The 18,304-nt window shown below is 38.9% G+C and overlaps 1 protein-coding gene across 1 annotated transcript in view; it reads left to right on the plus strand.

Annotated features, from left to right (window-relative positions):
• LOC149077995 (protein tyrosine phosphatase domain-containing protein 1-like) overlaps positions 1–18,304 on the plus strand; it is a 111,133-nt gene that overhangs the window by 57,888 nt on the left and 34,941 nt on the right. The window contains exons 2-5 of the mRNA XM_089241553.1: positions 5,334–5,564; positions 14,204–14,324; positions 14,461–14,607; positions 14,712–14,792. Coding sequence (XP_089097679.1) covers positions 14,212–14,324; positions 14,461–14,607; positions 14,712–14,792 — 341 coding nt within the window. The 5' untranslated portion in view covers positions 5,334–5,564; positions 14,204–14,211. The remainder of the gene's footprint in view (positions 1–5,333; positions 5,565–14,203; positions 14,325–14,460; positions 14,608–14,711; positions 14,793–18,304) is intronic.

Genomic DNA, 18,304 nt, shown 5'->3' on the forward strand with positions numbered 1-18,304 from the left:
CTTTCCAAGCCCAAGGACCAGCTAAATAAATGTTTCCCATCGTAGTAGTACTCCTAGATACTACTGGCTATCTAGGAGGTATTGGCTTATGTTACCGGAGGGAGTATGATGTCAGCGGTTTTCACCTTGCTAGTGCTGAGAACGCAGTCCGCAACATCATTCGTCGGAAGACCACGTGACTCGGTGTGAAAACACGCACAATTCCCCCGTTATTTTCTTGCGGCATAAATAGGATTTTAACACAATAAATGAAGAAAATAATTTCAGCATCGATGAGATGACCCCAAAATTAATGAAAGATAATTCCAGAATCAATAAAGAAATAATTTCAGCATTAATGAAAGATTATTCCAAAATTAATGAAAGATTATTCCAAAATTAATGAAAGATTATTCCAAAATTAATGAAAGATTATTCCAAAATTAATGAGAAAAAGTGATAATTCCCAAATTAATGAAAGATTATTCCAAAATTAATGAAAGATTATTCCAAAATTAATGAAAGATTATTCCAAAATTAATGAGAAAAAGTGATAATTCCAAAATTAATGAAAAAGTGATAATTCCAAAATTAATGAAAAAGTGATAATTCCAAAATTAATGAAAAAGTGATAATTCCAAAATTAATGAAAAAGTGATAATTCCAAAATTAATGAAAAAGTGATAATTCCAAAATTAATGAAAAAGTGATAATTCCAAAATTAATGAAAAAGTGATAATTCCAAAATTAATGAAAAAGTGATAATTCAAAAATTAATCAAGGAAAATTCCAGCATCAATGAAAGAAATTATTCCAGTATTAATGAAATACATAAATTAATCTTTTTTCACCTTTAGATGAGTTCTGTATCCTTTTTTAATCTTTCAAACCCAATATTTAGAGACCGAACTGTACATTTGTATGGTTAAATTGCCAGGCGGGAACTTCGTTTTCACCGAGTCCCGTGATTTCCTTGCATTTGATGGCGCTGCCGTCGTGGCGGCTGGATACTGCTCCCTCCTAAGCTCGATGCAAGCCTCCGAATCTCTGTCGTCTGCTTCTCTTCAGGTCCCTTGTTTTGGACGTTTCCTTGTGTCCTGAAAAAATTACTGAACTGGCAGTTCGAACTTCCAGTTCTGTTTGTGGCTTAGCTTGTAGGGAACCGACTTCTTGTCTGTCGTCTGCTCATTAAGAGGTTCTTTGTTTTGGACGTCTCCTTATGCTGAAATAAAATAACCGAGCTTTTAGTTTGAATTTCCAGTTCAGTTTATGAGCTTTGTTTATAAGGAACTGAGCGGAATAAAGAATATAGTTTTTTACTTTGAACTTCATCATCACCACATGAGTCACTTTTAAATTTGACATTAGATAGCAGCACATTACTATGAAGCTGAGTGTGGAGAAATTCACTTTTTAGGATCTTACCTGTCGTCTGCTTGTGTTGGGGATCAAAAATGGCTAAAAATTTGCTTATGTAATACTTTAACGGCCCCTAAGGCACTTTTGATTTTGAAAGTAGGTAGCAGCACCAACAATATTTTTAAAATTGAATGTCTTAAAGTATTCTAGAGTATTAAATTAATTTTAATTCCCTTAAAATTGTTAGTGTCATTGTGAATTCGCTGCAAATGCTACAAGGCAAAAAAAAAAAAAAACTGCTATTGGCGGACGGCGTAACGTTTCCAGTCACCCGATATATACGGGACTCCTTACTTCCTAGATACGATATCTATAGGACATACTGGCCTAGCGGGAAGACTGGATGCATTTATCGCACCCACGTCCTGCAGCAGGGGTCGCTAGGCTGGGATCTTTGTTGGGGCCTTAGAGGCCAGATTTTTCACTGGTCCCTCGATAGAGAATTTATAGTATGAAAAACAATAATTATAAGAAACTAGGCTGAAGCCTTTCAGTCCCTACAGAGGCCGTGCGACTTGTGCAGCCACATGGGGTACCTCTCTAGGAAAGGGTGCCAAATCCTAGTTGGAAGTTGAATTAATTTTTTTGAGCTGAGTAACGTCATCGGGGGCACCAAATATAGATCCCGCACGGGCAGAGATTCCTTTCTCTTTTCTGCCCCTACCCATTTGTACATCAAGGCCACCTTAAGACCATCGTAGACCCAAGGCCATAATTAGATGTTTGGTCAGTTGTGTCAAGCAAGTATGTGGGCACCCTCTTGTAATGTTGAAGCAGAGTTGGAAACAATTCAGCAAAGAAACCATAATCGGTGTTCTTAACTAGGGACGGTTCTTTGGCGTGCGACCTGCGCGGCTGTATGGGGCACCGCCAGGTGCGGATCCAGGTTGATGTGTCGGGAGAAGCGAATTGTGCAAGTTCGTTGGATCGTCCCGTATTTTACGCGACAGGAAAATTTTCCAATATTATTCGGTTCTTACCTATCGCCCCCAGCCCTGGATCCGTTCCTGAGCAGAAGCAGACATCTTCAGCTGCTGCGAATGGAGCAGAGATGAATATCTTCACCTGCGAATGGAGCATAGGTGAATATCTTCAGCTGCGAATGGAGCAGATGCAGAAATATTCAGTTGGGAAAGAAGCTGAGACAGACATCTTAAACTGCGAAATGAGTGGAGGAAGAAACATTCAGCTCCAAAATCAGAAGTGCGAAATTCGAGTTGGAAAAGTGAGAGGCTTTGCCGACAAAAAAAGAACGTGGGCAGGGGACACCAAAAAATAGGTTCCGCACAAGTACAGATATCTCCTCGAGTCACCCCTATTCTCAACGCATATTGGTGCGTCAGGCCCCAGTCCACCCTCCAAAAACAGGGGCCACTGTGTCAGGTTTTTTTTACCGGATATTCATTAGTCGCTAAGGAATTTTTGTAAGACAGAAAAAAAATGACTCACAAAACAGCCGATAGGTGGCGCTGACGTACACAAGTCAAAGAAAAGATACGCAAATAACGAACAGAATGCCTTCAAATCGTTTATTACAGCAGTATGTGTTCTACGTCACCACAGGGTATACCACATTGCAGGGAGGAGTCACAAATTCAGCAACGGCAGAGGGCAGCAGGTCCACATACACGGTTTACAACGGTGAACTGATTGTGGATTAGGACCGCAAGTTTTTATAACCGTCTCATTTGCATATTTCCACCGAAGTTGCTTGTACCAGCGCCACCTATAGGCCGTTTTTTTTTCCTGTCTAAAAAATTGAAGGATTGAAAAATCATCCTGATTTCATGCATTGTCATGACAAACCTTGTTGTAAGGGTGCTCTTCTTTTGTTGCTGGGTACAGGCAGTGCTCTTTACTCGGAAAAAGGTTCAAGTCCTCTGCAATAAAACATGGTAATCTTTCATTGAAAAAAATATAATTTTTCGCTAATGCCTTTTCGGAACATTTCACTAATTGGAAGTTCTAGCACACGGAAACACTGTATGTTGTATTATTATTATTATTTTATACTAGCTATAATACCCGGCGTTGCCCGGGTTTTCTTCAATGAGGCTTTTTTGGATCACGTGATATCTCCCTCTTTCTTTGAGGGACATGCAAACCGTGTCTAAGTTCACCAATATGGCGAATTCCTGCGCGGCTCATGAAAGAGACAAAAAGGTCCATAATTAATTTTAAAACATCCTAAACTATGTGAATTTATGCAGTTATTAAAAGACAATACGGAGACATTAATTTTCATGCTTGAGAAAATGTAAAGAAAAAGTTGAAATCAATGTTATTGCATGGATATCCAACTCAAAAGTAGGTCCGGCTAATTATTCATATTTAATCTCCTGGGCTTCGTATCTCTAAGCGAACTCAATATATCAAAAATCGAGAATCCAATTCGATTTCTAAAATTATTGATGTGACAGAAAACCCCACGAAATTTTCGCATTTCTACGCTAAAATTGGCAATTTTAACACTGATTCCTATGAGGGTTCCCCCTTTTCCCAACCCTCAAAGCGATGCTGATGGTGATTATCACGTCTATTCAAAAAGCCTCATTACTGAGTGTATTGAAAATGTGGCAAACCATTATAAAGGCATAAACTATTATTCATATTCCGGCAGCGTTGAAGAAGTGACAAACCATTGTAAAGGCATATATTGACGTCTGAAACGCATTGCTGGAGAAACTGGAGAAACCGCGAGACACCCAGGCTCTGTCGCAAGAAGCAACGCATTGCTAGGGAACCACAGTAATAACCAAAGTAAACGTTCCGAAAGTGACTGTTGAGGCCCAGAAAACATTGTTGCCCGTTTGGGGCATTTGCCCTGCTCTGACGAAATTTTAAAGTAGCCTGTCGTTCAAGTCGGGTGCCATTTGGTATATATGCAAAATTTGGCAACGATCGATCTAAAATTGTAGATTTGTATAGAGAACATACACACAGAAAATCAATTTTATATACAGGGTGATTATAAAAAAACTATCCCGACATATGGGCCCCTAATTATCATACCATTCACAGAAACTGAATGAAATTTTGGCATAAGGTATTTTGATGTATGCGCTCAAGAATGATATGGAAAACAACAGTGTCATTCTAACAGTTACGGTTACAGTGAGAAAATTTCGAAAATATCAAATGGCAACACCAAGTTTTTTTGTATTGGAATGTGATGTCCATTGTGAAAAACCCTGAATAGCGTTCGAACGGCAACTGTAGCATGAAAATCACCGGCGGTAGATAGGCTAAAAGTGAGGACAACCAATAAGGACAGAGAAGCAGCATAAAATAAAGCATTTTATTGTGTTTTCCACATGACCTTGTGGAGGACCAATCAGGCTGGGATCTCAGCCGAAGAAACGGTGTGACGAATGAAACGAACATTAATGCTCTGGTGCACGGCAAAGTCCTTTTTACTTTTTCCTTGCCTAGCTCCGGGGATTTTCGTGCTACAGGTGCCATTTCAACGCTATTTAGTGTTTTTCAGTATGGAGATCGCATTCCAATACAAAAAACTTGGTGTTGCCATTTGATATTTTCGAAATTTTCTCACTGTAACCGTAACTGTTAGAGTGACACCGTTGTTTTCCATATCATTCTTGAGCGCATACCTCAAAATACCTTATGCCAAAATTTCATTCAGTTTCTGTGAATGGTATGATAGTTAGGGGCCCATATGTTGTCATAGTTTTTTTATAATCACCCTGTATATAGATAGATTTTGTGTACAATCTAGTCGTATTATGAATTAGCTAAATGATTCGGCAAAGGTTCGAAACCACTTCAGGAACTCATTTTGAGGGAAACATCAACACAGTTCCTACGGAAAAAGACTCAAAAACTTTCAGGAAGATACCGGTAGAAATTAGTGTTTAACAAACTGTTTTCTTAGGTGGTGAAGATAAACGTTATTATCTGGTTTTTTTTTTTTACAGCGTTTTCTGGAATCTACGTTGAATCAAATGGGGAACCTCATGACGAGTTTGACGCCAGCTGAAATGATAGAGTTTCCTGATTTCGACATCGGATGCGGTTGACAGAACGAATAAGATCCGTTTATTTTTTTGGGAATCGATATCCTGAACAATTGATTGATTCTGATTGTTTTCTTGGAAGATATTTCACTGCATTACACAACAAACAACGGACAAAAAAAAAATGTACAGGTAAGTCTTCATTATATTGCCTTCTTTTTGTTCGTCCTGGACTGGAGTATGCTGTAAGGTTTTGGAGACCATACCTACAGAGGGACATAGAATTGGTTGAAGGGGTGCAGAGAAGAGCTACGCGTGTCCTTATTGGCACACAGGGCTTGAGTTATGAGGAGAGAGTTCATTTTTTGAATATGTTTACATTGGACGAACGTAGGTGTCGGGGAGATATGATCGAAGTGTTCAAAATTTTCAATGGGGTGGATAGGATGGACCATGACTGCTTTTACAAGGGGACACCAGTATCGATTGGTGAGGGACAATGCAAGGTTATGGTGTCGCAGGGAATTTTTCTCTAATAGGGTTGTTCATAAATGGAATAGCTTATCCCCCCGGAGGTAGTAAATTGTAACACAATTGACACGTTTAATAAGAAATACGATAAACATGTTGTGTTAAATCGAGAAGCTCTGTCCATTCTTAGAATAAGACAACCATAAGTATTCTTTATGGGCATTGTATAATATTTTATCATGTATATAGATATATATACATGAAGCTATCCATATATTATCATGTGTATATATTGTTTGCAATTGCATTTATAATTGGGGGTTGCTGTATTTTTTAAATATATGATATCCATATTTTTATGGGCATCTTTTTATCAGCCACCTCGTTGAGTATCTTGCCTTGTATCCTCACGACTATCCAGACATTCGTAGCTATTGCAATCCTGAAATGTGTGGATCATACAGAGTGACCCACAATCGACTGGCCGCTTTAGAAATGGGACAGCAAGAAAACGGTGACAGTCGAATCCCGTTATAGCAAACTCCTAGAGACGGGATAGATCACTTCGTTACAACGAAATTTCGTTATAATGGAATTCCAAGATTTTTGTATTGTTTATACGTAAACTTATATGGGGAATGAGAAAAGTGTTCGTTAAAACGAGATTTTCGCTATAACGGTATTCGTTAAAAAAGGGGTTCTACTGTAATAAAGTCATTCTTGAATGAATTTCAGCTACGTCATTCATGTTGCAAAGGGTTGAACAATTATCTAAAAAATAATAATAATTAACTTTTCATACGGCCACTCAGTGTCCGAAAATCCAATTAGGAAGTTGTTGCTGTCTCACCTGATGAAAACCAAAAAAATTCCACGTATCTAGGTGCAATATTTGCAGAGATATTTGAATTCAAAAATCGGCAGTATTGCAATTTCCAGTATTTTCTTCGAATAGATGTGCTTACCCTAAGTATGTAGGTCTAATTTTTTTATTTGCACCCATAAAAACATTACCAATATCAATAAAAACACTTTTCATTAAAATAGAATCAAAATAAGTCTTAGTATTAATCCAGTCTGCCTGCAAACCACCTGTATCATCGCTGTGAACCATAGGTTGAGAAACACATTATCTAATAAAAATATTATGCACAGTTTGGTTAATAGCCTATGTATTTACAGTTATCGTGTGTATCAGTGATAATATCCAATGAAGCGTTGCAAAGTTGAAATTACACTAATGTCCATAAATTGAGGGTAATGCCAGCTCCGGCAAATAAAGGTTCGGAAACAAAAACAAACGTTACTTATTCATAAAGCTCATTTATTAAACAACACATAAAGAACAAAAACGATGGTGTATGTATGATACCATTCGTAAAAAACGACGATTTTTGCTCCCTGGAGCAATTGTAAAAAATATCTCCTTTGCAAAAACTTACTATTACATGGTTGGTATGATGGTTAACACATTGTATGTCTCCCATGCGATGAAATACAGTCCTTACAACGCCTAGGCACATGCTGAGTATCAAATTATCGATCTGATATTGGGGAAGATCACTCCACTCAGCAAGCAATGCTCTCCGAAGTTCCGGTACACATGTAGGAGGAGGTTGACGGGCTGCAACTCGTCGGCCAAGCATGTCCCACGCATGCTCTATCGGATTCAAGTCAGGTGAGAATGCTGGCCATTCCATACGGGTTATATCCTCAGATTCGAGGCATTCGTTTACGATGTTTGCTCGGTGAGGACGGGCGTTGTCATCCATAAACACAAATTCTGCGCCCATGGCACCCCTAAACAAACGTACATGTTGTTCCAGAATGATGCCCCGATAAATTTGGGCTTTCATGGTTCCGGTTTGAACATGCAGATCTGTTCTGGAACCCAGTATAATTCCACCACAAACGAGCAATGCTGCACCACCGTAACGGTGTCGTTCAATGATGTTGTCTTGGTGGTAACGGGTACCTGACGTTCTCCATATGAAAGTCCGACGTGAATCAGACTGCAAGCTAAACCTGGACTCGTCGGAAAACATCACACAAGCCCACTGTGACGATGTCCACATTGCATGTTCTCTACTCCCGGCTAATCGCTGCCGACAGTTAGTTGCCGTGAGCGGAACACATCTGACAGGCCTGCGAGCATATAGACCAATATCTCCCAAACGTCTGTACACGGTGTGCCTTGAAACTGTGGTACCCGTGGCTGCAGATAGCTGACGAGACAGGTCGGATGCTCTGCTCCGTCTGCTTCTTTTGGCAGTTACTGCCAAATACCGGTCTTCATTCGGCGTTGTAACTCGGGGGCGACCTGTACTGTAACGTCTACTGACATTTCCGTTGTCTTGGAATCGTTGCCAAAGCCTGGAGATGACACTTTGGGCAATTCCAAGTTCCTCGGATACTTCCATCTGAGTACGCCCACATTCCAGGCGGCCGATAATTCTACCACGTAAAAAATCATCCGCATGCGTCCTCTGTGTCATAACTATACGCTTATGGCACTGAGCGCCTTACAGAACTCTTGTGAACAATTTTACTTCTTTGCCACCATTCCTTATATACCCCCCCCCCCTCTTACACTCTCGTCATTGTGACGTACTATCGGCATCATCTGGTGGCTTCCTGAAATTTGCATATCATTCTTGCAGATGTGTGTGATAATTCTTTAGATTTCGATTTCCGTGTGATTCTGAATTATCCTTAATTTATGGACATGAGTGTAGTATACTAAACGGGAAACTTTAACATTGTCTGTATGGGAAAAGTTTGATTCCAAAAGGATTACATCCGTTTATCCGTTACCCGATTAAGCGGAGCTAACTGCAGTTCCGTTGACCGATATATATTTCATCCTATCCTCCGTTCAGGAACGGCGTACGACTAACAGAATACGATTCAGAGCCGAGTCCTCCTATAGCTCATTACCAAGTGACAAACCTAACACACACATATGTGAAATTATCCCATATCACGTGGACATATATCCAATATCTCAATTATAACGATGCACAACCTGCCAAGGTATATCGATCAATAATGTTGATTTTTACTGAACAGCTGACCTCGTTTTATAGTCATTAACAAGTGCTTACGCGAAAAATAATTAAGTAAAGAAACAACAAGAAATCGGAGAAAAATTGAAGGAAATTTATGGCTACTCCACACGCATGGCGGTATAAATTTAACGCCATGGTCTTGGACATTATTCAATGTAATATTTTTTCCCCTCCATTTATAATTAGCATCCTGGCCATTCTGGTCCATTCTTTTCCGCAGAATATAATTTTTGACCTTCACACATGCGTATTTTTTTGTTTTACCTCTCTCTCCTCTATCAGGATTATTAATCATGTCCACTACGAGGTGAGGATTATAATAAATGAGGAGAGTGAAAATTGTAATATTCAATGTTCGCGTTCCGCTCACCCTTGTTGGTAAATCTAAGAGCCTTTAGCAATCGATTCGGGGTGAAAAAAAACTCACAAAATATGTTATGAGACAGCAGCTTGGAGGATAAAAACAAGAAAGAAATATATTGACGACTATTTGGTCCGAAATAGAAATCAAAGAGGAGGAGAAAAGGACAAAGTGTTGCTGTCCATAGTCCATGAGATATCCCCTTTCCCCGTCCTTCTAATTCTTTTTCAGTGGTACTCAATGAAACGGGCGGAATGTTCTCATGTTCTCTGTGTGTATGTGTATATGAAAGTATAACATGACTTATCAGTAGGAATCGCTACTTTCCTGGCCGGATTCCAGGAAATAAGTCGGAAAAGAAATGGAGAGCTTAATAAAATATTACAATATAAATTTTCTTCCGTTTTGGGATGACGTGGGTTGATGTCAGTACATGATTTGCTGATATATACTCGAAGATACGATTGTAGACATGGTCCTGAAAAATAGGTTTTTTTTGAGCCGGAATCAGAGCGTGGGGGTGAGATTTTTCTCGTTTTCATAATGTCTTTGGTCCTGGAAACAACCTCGATGCTTCGGTAGGAACTGGATAAGTCAAATAGAATGTTTTGCTTCAACTTTCCGAGACTTTGAATATTCATGAACCATGCATGCGAAATTAATTACTGTAGCTTACACTCGCTCCCTCGTCTGAGAGTAGGCCTACAAAATATGTTTGCTCCCGTTTAATGTTCAAAATTATACTCTGTAATGGCTAAACGAATTATCGTTTATACACACATCGAGTCTTCATGATTACTCTTACAATATGAATAACGTGTGTATCTGTGTGCATAAATAGCTATTTGAGTATCTTCCTGGCTTATTCATTCTAAATTCATTCCCTATGAGTATTTACTTAGGTCTTTTAAGAATTAAAAATAATATTATCAGATGAAAAAAAAAGGAACAAATTGTTAGAAAGGGGAGAAAATGCGTAGAAAAGAGCAAAGGTGAAAAAAGAAAATAGAAACACTGAGATACAGCATTTAAGAACTGGACAAAGAAATGGGAGATAAGTGAAAAAAAGATGAAAATAAAAAATTTCAAATGGAAAGAAAAATTAGGGATTAAAAACAAAAAAAAGGAAGTGAAAATGAATGAGAAAAATGAGGATAATAATTAAAAAAAAATAGATAAGAGTTGAAGGAGTGATAAAAAAGAATAAAGATAAACGAATAAAGTAGAAAGAAAATGAAAAGAAGTTACGAATGTGTGAAATGTAAACAAAGAATGAAAGAGAATGAGTAATGATTGATATTAATAATGAAAAGAGGGAGGATAAAAAACACAGACGGAAAACAATTAATACCGAAAGCAATGAAGAAAATACTGGAAGATGACAAACAAAGGAAAACGAGGGGAAGGAATAATGATAGGAAGGAAATTAACAATGACAGTGAAAGAGAATGAACAATTCAGAAAGGAAATAAATATTTATATAGTGAGGAAATAAATAATGACAGAGAAGAAATAAACTGTGACCGTGAGGGAATAACCAAATACAAAAAGGAAAACGATTATGACCTGAAGGAATGAAAAAATACTGAAAGGTAATATGCAAAGGCAGAAGGGAATGAATAATGACAGAAAAGAAACACAATGGCAGAAAGGAAATTTAAACAGTGACAGAGAGGGAAAAGGATCAAGAACTAAAAGAAAGGAACTACAGAAAGGAAAAAAAAAACAATGGGGGAATAATAAACAAGCACGGGAGAAAATAATGAAGACCGAAAGGAATAGAAAAAAAAGTCTGAAAGATAGTAAACAAGGGACGGGGAGGTGGATTAAACAAAGACTGAAAAGAAACAGGCGGGAATAAAAAAAACGACCTCAGCAAAGGAATTTACAAAGATAGAAACACAATAAACAAAGACAGAAAGGAAATAAATAATTACAAAACAAGAATAAACAACGATAGGAAGGTGATAATCAAAGAGAGGGGGGAACAAGGAAATAAACAGTGACAGGAAATAATAAAACGAAAAAAGATAGAAAAGTAATGAAAAAGACAGCAACGAAAATGAACGATGACAGGAAGGGAATAATGAAAGAGCGAAAAGAACCGAACACAAAGGAAGAGGGAAGTTGCAATAAAAGAAAATGACAGAATGAAACAGAAATATAAAATAAAGATAAACAAATGGAAATATGAAAGAAAGGGGGGGAAACGAAATAGAGATATAAAAGAAGGTAAACAAACGCAACAGAAATAAGAAAGAAAGTAAACAAACGCAACAGAAATAAGAAAGAAAGTAAACAAATGTGAAACGAATAAAGTTGGCAAATGACACATCAGGCAGAAAGTAAATGAATTGATAGATTTCTTCTTCATAAAGACAGATATTTTGCCTTATACCTTTCTTATTATTCACACACACACACGCACGCGCGCACACACACACACACACTTATTTCTATAAATATTTATCCATTACTTCTGGTAGGTCAATCGCCACCATCAATATCCATATTTTTTCGCACTCAATGAAATGGTTACGGCTCGATACAAACAAAAATACGGGAAAATTCGGTCAATAGAGTGAAAATGGGAAAAATTCCCTGTAAGAGGGTTAAAAAAAAACTTAAAAAAAAAAAAAAAAAACGCAAATGGAAAAGGGCTTTCCACATATCCAATGAACATTCTTCGAGCATTTTGTTGTCTGAGTACGTCTTGTTGTGTGTGTATTTTTGGTGTAGTTGCTTTGGAAACAAGTGAAAACACCAGTCTGAACACATGCGCTCGATCCACATATACATATGCTATAAACACTTCTTTTTTTTTTCACGGGGTGGTCAGTTTTATTCCGTGAACGTTGTTTTACGCATAATAATAATGGCTGATAATGAATGGGAAGAGCACGAATCGCCCACGATATCATGTTTCTAAGCAGGTGGGCTCTCATACATTTCTCGGACTTATTTGAAATGAAAAGAACAATAATAATGAAATTGTTTCCTCATACTTGCTATTAGTAACATTTAAAATGATGATAGCTTTTCATTTTCATTGATTCAGGAACATCGAGGAAATGACATTTATTTGATAGCGTATCGATCAGTATACCCAAGTATGATTTATAGGCAGAGTATTTTTCCCTTTTAAACTGAATATTTAAGTTGGATATGGGAATATACGCAGCCAAGGCAAAAAAATGAAACCAACAATCTAATTTGATGTTAGTCCTGCTACGTGGGTCTTAATTCAACGGGGTACGGTGAACAGTATGTCCGCGGACATACTGTTCATCTTTATTGTATCTATAGCCACCACCCTGCTGTGGTGTTTCGTGCCTATATCCATTCCTTCATTCAGCCTATTTGGACGAGGCAAAAAAGCCTACGGTTGAACTTTGGCCCGCCGAGTTTCTGGTATAGAGGGCAATGATACCTGGTTACAATTTTTGCGCGCAAGTATTTGAATTTGGTAGTAGGTATTTCTAGCCACAGGTGGGACAGAAAGATCACTTTGCGGGGGAGGAGGGGACTGGGATGCTCTTAAGTTGGCGGCGTTGAACATAATTTTCATGCCTTCTCGATGAGGGGAATGCCTTTGTCTCTACTCTCACTCTCTACTGCTGATAAACACACTCTACAGTGCCACCAGCGATTTCATTCCGGCATGAGGTGTCGGAACTCTTCAGACCTGGAAGCAGAAGTGTATACAAAGCTAGAAACACAATAAACAAAGACAGAAAGGAAATAAATAATGACAAAACAAGAATAAACAAAATTGGGAAGGGGATAATCAAAGAAGGGGGGAAAAAGGAAATAAACAGTGACAAGAAGTAATAAAACGAAAAAAGATTGAAAAGAAATGAGAAAGACAGCAACGAAAACGAACGATGACAGGAAGGGAATAATGAAAGAGCGGAAAGAACCGAACACAAAGGAAGAGGGAAGTTGCAGTAAAATAAAATGACAGAATGAAACAGAAATATAAAATAAAGTAAACAAATAGAAATATGAAAGAAAGGGGGGGGGGAAACGAAATAGAGATGTAAAAGAAGGTAAACAAACGCAACAGAAATAAGAAAGAAAGTAAACAAACGCAACAGAAATAAGAAAGAAAGTAAACAAACGCAACAGAAATAAGAAAGAAAGTAAACAAACGCAACAGAAATAAGAAAGAAAGTAAACAAACGAAACAGAAACATGGAAGAAAGTAAACAAATGCGAAACGAATAAAGTTGGCATATGACACATCAGGCAGAAAGTAAGTGAATTGATAGATTTCTTCTTCATAAAGACAGATATTTTGCCTTATACCTCTCTTATTATTCACAGAAGTTCTACTCATACTCACACAAACACAAAAGACATTTATTTCTATAAATATTCATCCATTACTTCTGGACACAGGATCCATTACTTCTATTTACAGGGATGGACGTATTTACTCCATGTGGGTTGAATGCTCCGTCTATCATTCCCCCCCCCCTCCCCCGCTTCTTAAGCGGGCTGGTGCTCCAGGCGAAAATTTTGGGATGTTTGTGGTGGACAGAATTAGACTAGAATGAAAGAAAGGCGACGAAATTTTGGGTGGCAAAACCATAAATCTGCTTCTGGGTTGATGGGAGGTCATGTTTCGTGTTTTTTGAAGTCATCCATTGATATTGAGACCGGGTAATCGAACTTTTCCTAGTGGAAATAAAATTATAATTTCCTCAACGTAAAGATTGATTTAAGTATAATGATGATAAATCTAAGCAAAATGATGAAAAATCCAATTGTATATATAATGATGATAAATCTAAGCAAAATGATGAAAAATCCAATTGTATATATAATGATGATAAATCTAGGTATAATGATAATGAAAAATCCAATTATAATGATGATAAATCTAAGTATAATGATGATAAATATATGCTGAATGTGCTTTATTCAAGGATGAAGTATGAGCTCCGAGCAAGATCAGCATCCAAGCGGTCATAGCACGTTATCGGACCTAAAGCCCGTGAGGTTCGCTGGCGCTCGAACTCTCGGTCTAGGCACTCTTCCTACAGTACAGTAAGTATACGCAGAGCATGCATACGTCTTGGATATATGTGCCATTAACTTCCACAAAAAAAGAAAGAAAAACAAATAGTTACAGCACATCAATGAATGCCACCTTGTAACAAAATTATGCTTGAAAATCCAATAGGTACAGCATATTCTCGGAGAAGATACGCTCAACAGCATCACAACAAATCAACTGCTCTATATTCTGTGATGGGAAGAAATGTAAATTCGAAGACCCTTCTTTCTGGTCCTCAGGAGACATGGCGATATATGGCTTGTACTCGTGCTGGTAAGAATCATCGGTTGACCAGTATTTACGCCGCGAGGTATGGTATATTTTTTTGTCCTACTTTCAGGGAGGAATCTTGTCATGCTTATTTTTGTGTATTTCAGGGTCACAGAGGACATCGTGACGATGGCCCGTCCTTCAACCGCTCTCATCGAAAAGTACAAAATCATCAAACAATTCAAAGAGTTAGTGTGTTGTTCTCTATCTTCATTTTTTTTTCTACCAGTTCATTGGCTACTAGTACTAAACCACACATGCACCTCGTCCACATTCCTCTGCGGAATTCCATCTTTCACTGGCTACAATAACGCATTTTAAGACCGATGTTTAGCCCAAATGTTGTAAAAGGGGGGGGGGGAGACTTACATTTCTGTTAATTTGTGGTTTGAAACAAACGCGGAATGTTACAATGAGGTCCAAACAAGCAATTACAGGGTTTTCCGGGCCGATATTTATACGACTTGTGATTGAATGAGTGACCGAATGTAGGGCTGCTATTCGGAGAGGGCAGGGGCGGGGATGGGCTTGATGCCCTGGGCACTGGATCAAGAACGGCACTGAATTTGCTGTTTATCGTTCAAAATTACAATGAAAGGGGGTGCCGAAATGAGCACTGCCCCCCTCCCGGCCACAGAGTAAATTTTCGTTTCTATTTGCTACCCCGACTTAATGAGTGAGGGGGCGAATGGCCAGCGAGAGAATGAGTTGCTCACACATTCACTCCTTACCTCGCATACGTGCTCAATGACTTGCTCATTTTCTCACTCATTCGGTTACTAACTGTTATCGATGAATTGTTCGTCGATTTCATCTACCCACCTGAGGCTCACAACTTGCTTGGCAATAGATGTCTACGTACATCTACGCAGCAATATTATATATCTTTTATAAAACTAATTATATAATTGTAACTAATTTCATAATGTGCATATTGTGAAAACCATAATTGGAGATACCGGGATTCCAATGGGTAGTTATAACCCATCAAGCCCCCTTCATCATTACCCTGCCGATTCAGTAGCAGTAGTGCACTTTGCCATAACGGTTTGCAGGCATCAAGTGGTGGTGAATACATAGGATCACCTTACGACTAAAAGGGCTCTTTTTTTCAAGAAATAGCCTTAATTATACACGTGCCCGACCAGGGCCCGAGTCATTAAGTAAGTCACAAAAGACAATTACAAATTAACTCTTACAGTGATAATCATTTCAAAACTACTTTTATTTCCCAACACATAATCTCCACTAGTATTCTATGCATTTGTGCCATCGTTTTATCAGTGTTCCAATACCAGCTGGATAAAACTCCTTCGGTTGCTGTCCCAGCCACATTAGGACTTCCATCTTAAACCTTTTCATCATCAGCAAAGTGTTTGTCCCCAAGATGGTGTTTTAGTGAACTAGACAGATGAAAATCACTTGGGGATAAGTCAGGGCTGTAGGGAGGGAGGGGGGGGGGAATGTTAAAGAAGTTTTCAACCAAATTTTTGTATTGTCTCCTGCGTCAGGCGAGATGTATATGTCGATCAGCCCGAATCAATTCCTCCATCACCATAGGCGGAGATAGACTTGGAAATCTGGGTGGGTGGGGGCACGGTCATTATTGCTTGGGGGGGCGATGATGATGATGATGTCAATTCGTATACACATTAGATCAGTCGACTCCACCTTTGACGCTGGGGGGGGGGGGGGAACCCATGTATGGCCCCCACAAGGGGTGGGCTGACATGGCTCCAGCCCCGGGACCCGGGAGGATTTTTATAATTTTTTTGTCTTCTTCACGCTTTAAATTCATCATAAGGAGGGGGGGGGGGCAAGTGAAAGTCTGGTCCGGGGTGCCCGTAAAAGATGCCAGCCTAGCGGCCCTGCTTCAGGTTTCAGGATGTGGGGGGCCATGAACTCATGCCCTCCACCCGCTGCACTGTTGGTTCTGTCTCAATCAAAACGGGACGCCCGCTTCGATCATTGTCACGAATTTTCGAGCGGCCTTGAGAAAATTTCCCGGAACAATTGTGCGCTGCTTTACGCGATATAAACACTTCTCTCCATAAACAGGAAACATTTCTTTTCGTGAATATTTCCGTTGCTCACAAAAATCGGACAACAGCACGCTGATCCTCTATCGTACAATCATCGAGCACACCATCGCCATTTTGAAACTGAACTACGCATGCGTGCGAGTACTTGATATGAAATGAATATCATAAAGCTGGATAATGCTGTCATCTACTAACATTATTTGAAAGTACAGTATATTCGTTACTACTCTAAGATATATTATATCAATTTATATATGACTTACTTAAGTCCCGTTCACATGGGAAATGGAAAAAGCTGGTTTAAAACCCGCTTCTTCGAGAATTTTACCAATGACTGTTCTCCATTTCTTTCGTTACGAAGGGAAAAGTCGTCAAGCGGGTGCAGAGCTCCCAAGGCTACCGCAATATATGCATGTGTGAGCGGGGCTTTAATGACTCATCCTCCTATAATATTTTATATTTACACTAATCAGAATCATCACCAGACATCACCAGCATCAAAAAACGAAAAGAAAGCTAAAGAGCAGGTCACTAATTCTTTTTTCTCTCGAAAAAAAATGGATTCTTGTCAGGGCCGATATTGTGGTCAACCAGGCCCGCAGCCAGAAATTTCGTTCGAGGGGGGGACCACTTTCATTTCGGGGGGTGGGGGACCAAAGCGATGAAACAATATTTTTGGCCATCTTTTCCCCTTTTTTGATCATTTTATCATGGGGGGCAGACCCCCGAGTCCCCCTCCCCACGCTACGGCCTTGTGGTCAACCCACCACTAGAATCAAGTGCAATTGAATTCTAGAGAATATTTTTGACATGCCGTACCAGTTCGATTTCAAGAGCGCTTGCTCGCTCTTTTTTTTTTTTTTTTCTCTCTCGATGTAGATCATTCACAGGCCCGGAACCGCAGGTCCGAGCATGCGTAGAAAGTTCTTTGGTCTGGGGAAGGCGGAATCGGAGCCTCGTTCTGCTGTCCTACGGATCAATCTCCGCCGAGATGCTGAAACTCAGCAACTATGTGTAGTACCGTCTTAACTGCATTCAGTTAAACACGGAATCCGACGCACCATCGGTCGACCAGACCCCCCCCCCCAAGCTTTTACAATGTTTATACATAAATTAGTAAATACATAGTTATTATCAATTTTGAACATGAATATCTATATTTTTTTTATATTTTAAACACTTATAAATCGTATGTAAAACATAAATTTTACACACGTATATAATAGGAAGTCTCATGAGTTTGTAAATACATCAAAATTTGAAGAGAAATGTTCTTACGAAGAGAAATGTTCTTAATAGAGGGGAAAGAAAAATATTAGTTGAATATTCAGTTCATAGAGAGCACTGCAGTCATGATAATCTGGTACTCTGCAAAATTCGTTTATTTACATTTGAGCAGATGCTTTTACAAGCAAATGTTCGTTATTGTTATATTGATATCGGTCTTAAACCTTCCAGACAAGGCGGGCCAAATTGAAGCTTCCCACGAAGCCCGCGGGCCACCAACACATATGATTTCGTGGCATCTTACTAGAAGGGGGCCCGATGGAGCCACGAGTTTCGGGGGGACAAAAATGATTGAAGACTTTTAACTTATTCTGAAATTGTGTCCTTCATTAATTATCAATTTTGGTTGTTCGGAAATTATTTTCGCTCCC

Source organism: Pholcus phalangioides, unplaced genomic scaffold (genome assembly GCF_987345545.1).
Source record: "Pholcus phalangioides strain wild (caught in Gottingen) unplaced genomic scaffold, Ppha-v1.0 ptg000014l_1, whole genome shotgun sequence".
Classification (NCBI taxonomy): Eukaryota; Metazoa; Arthropoda; class Arachnida; order Araneae; family Pholcidae; genus Pholcus; species Pholcus phalangioides.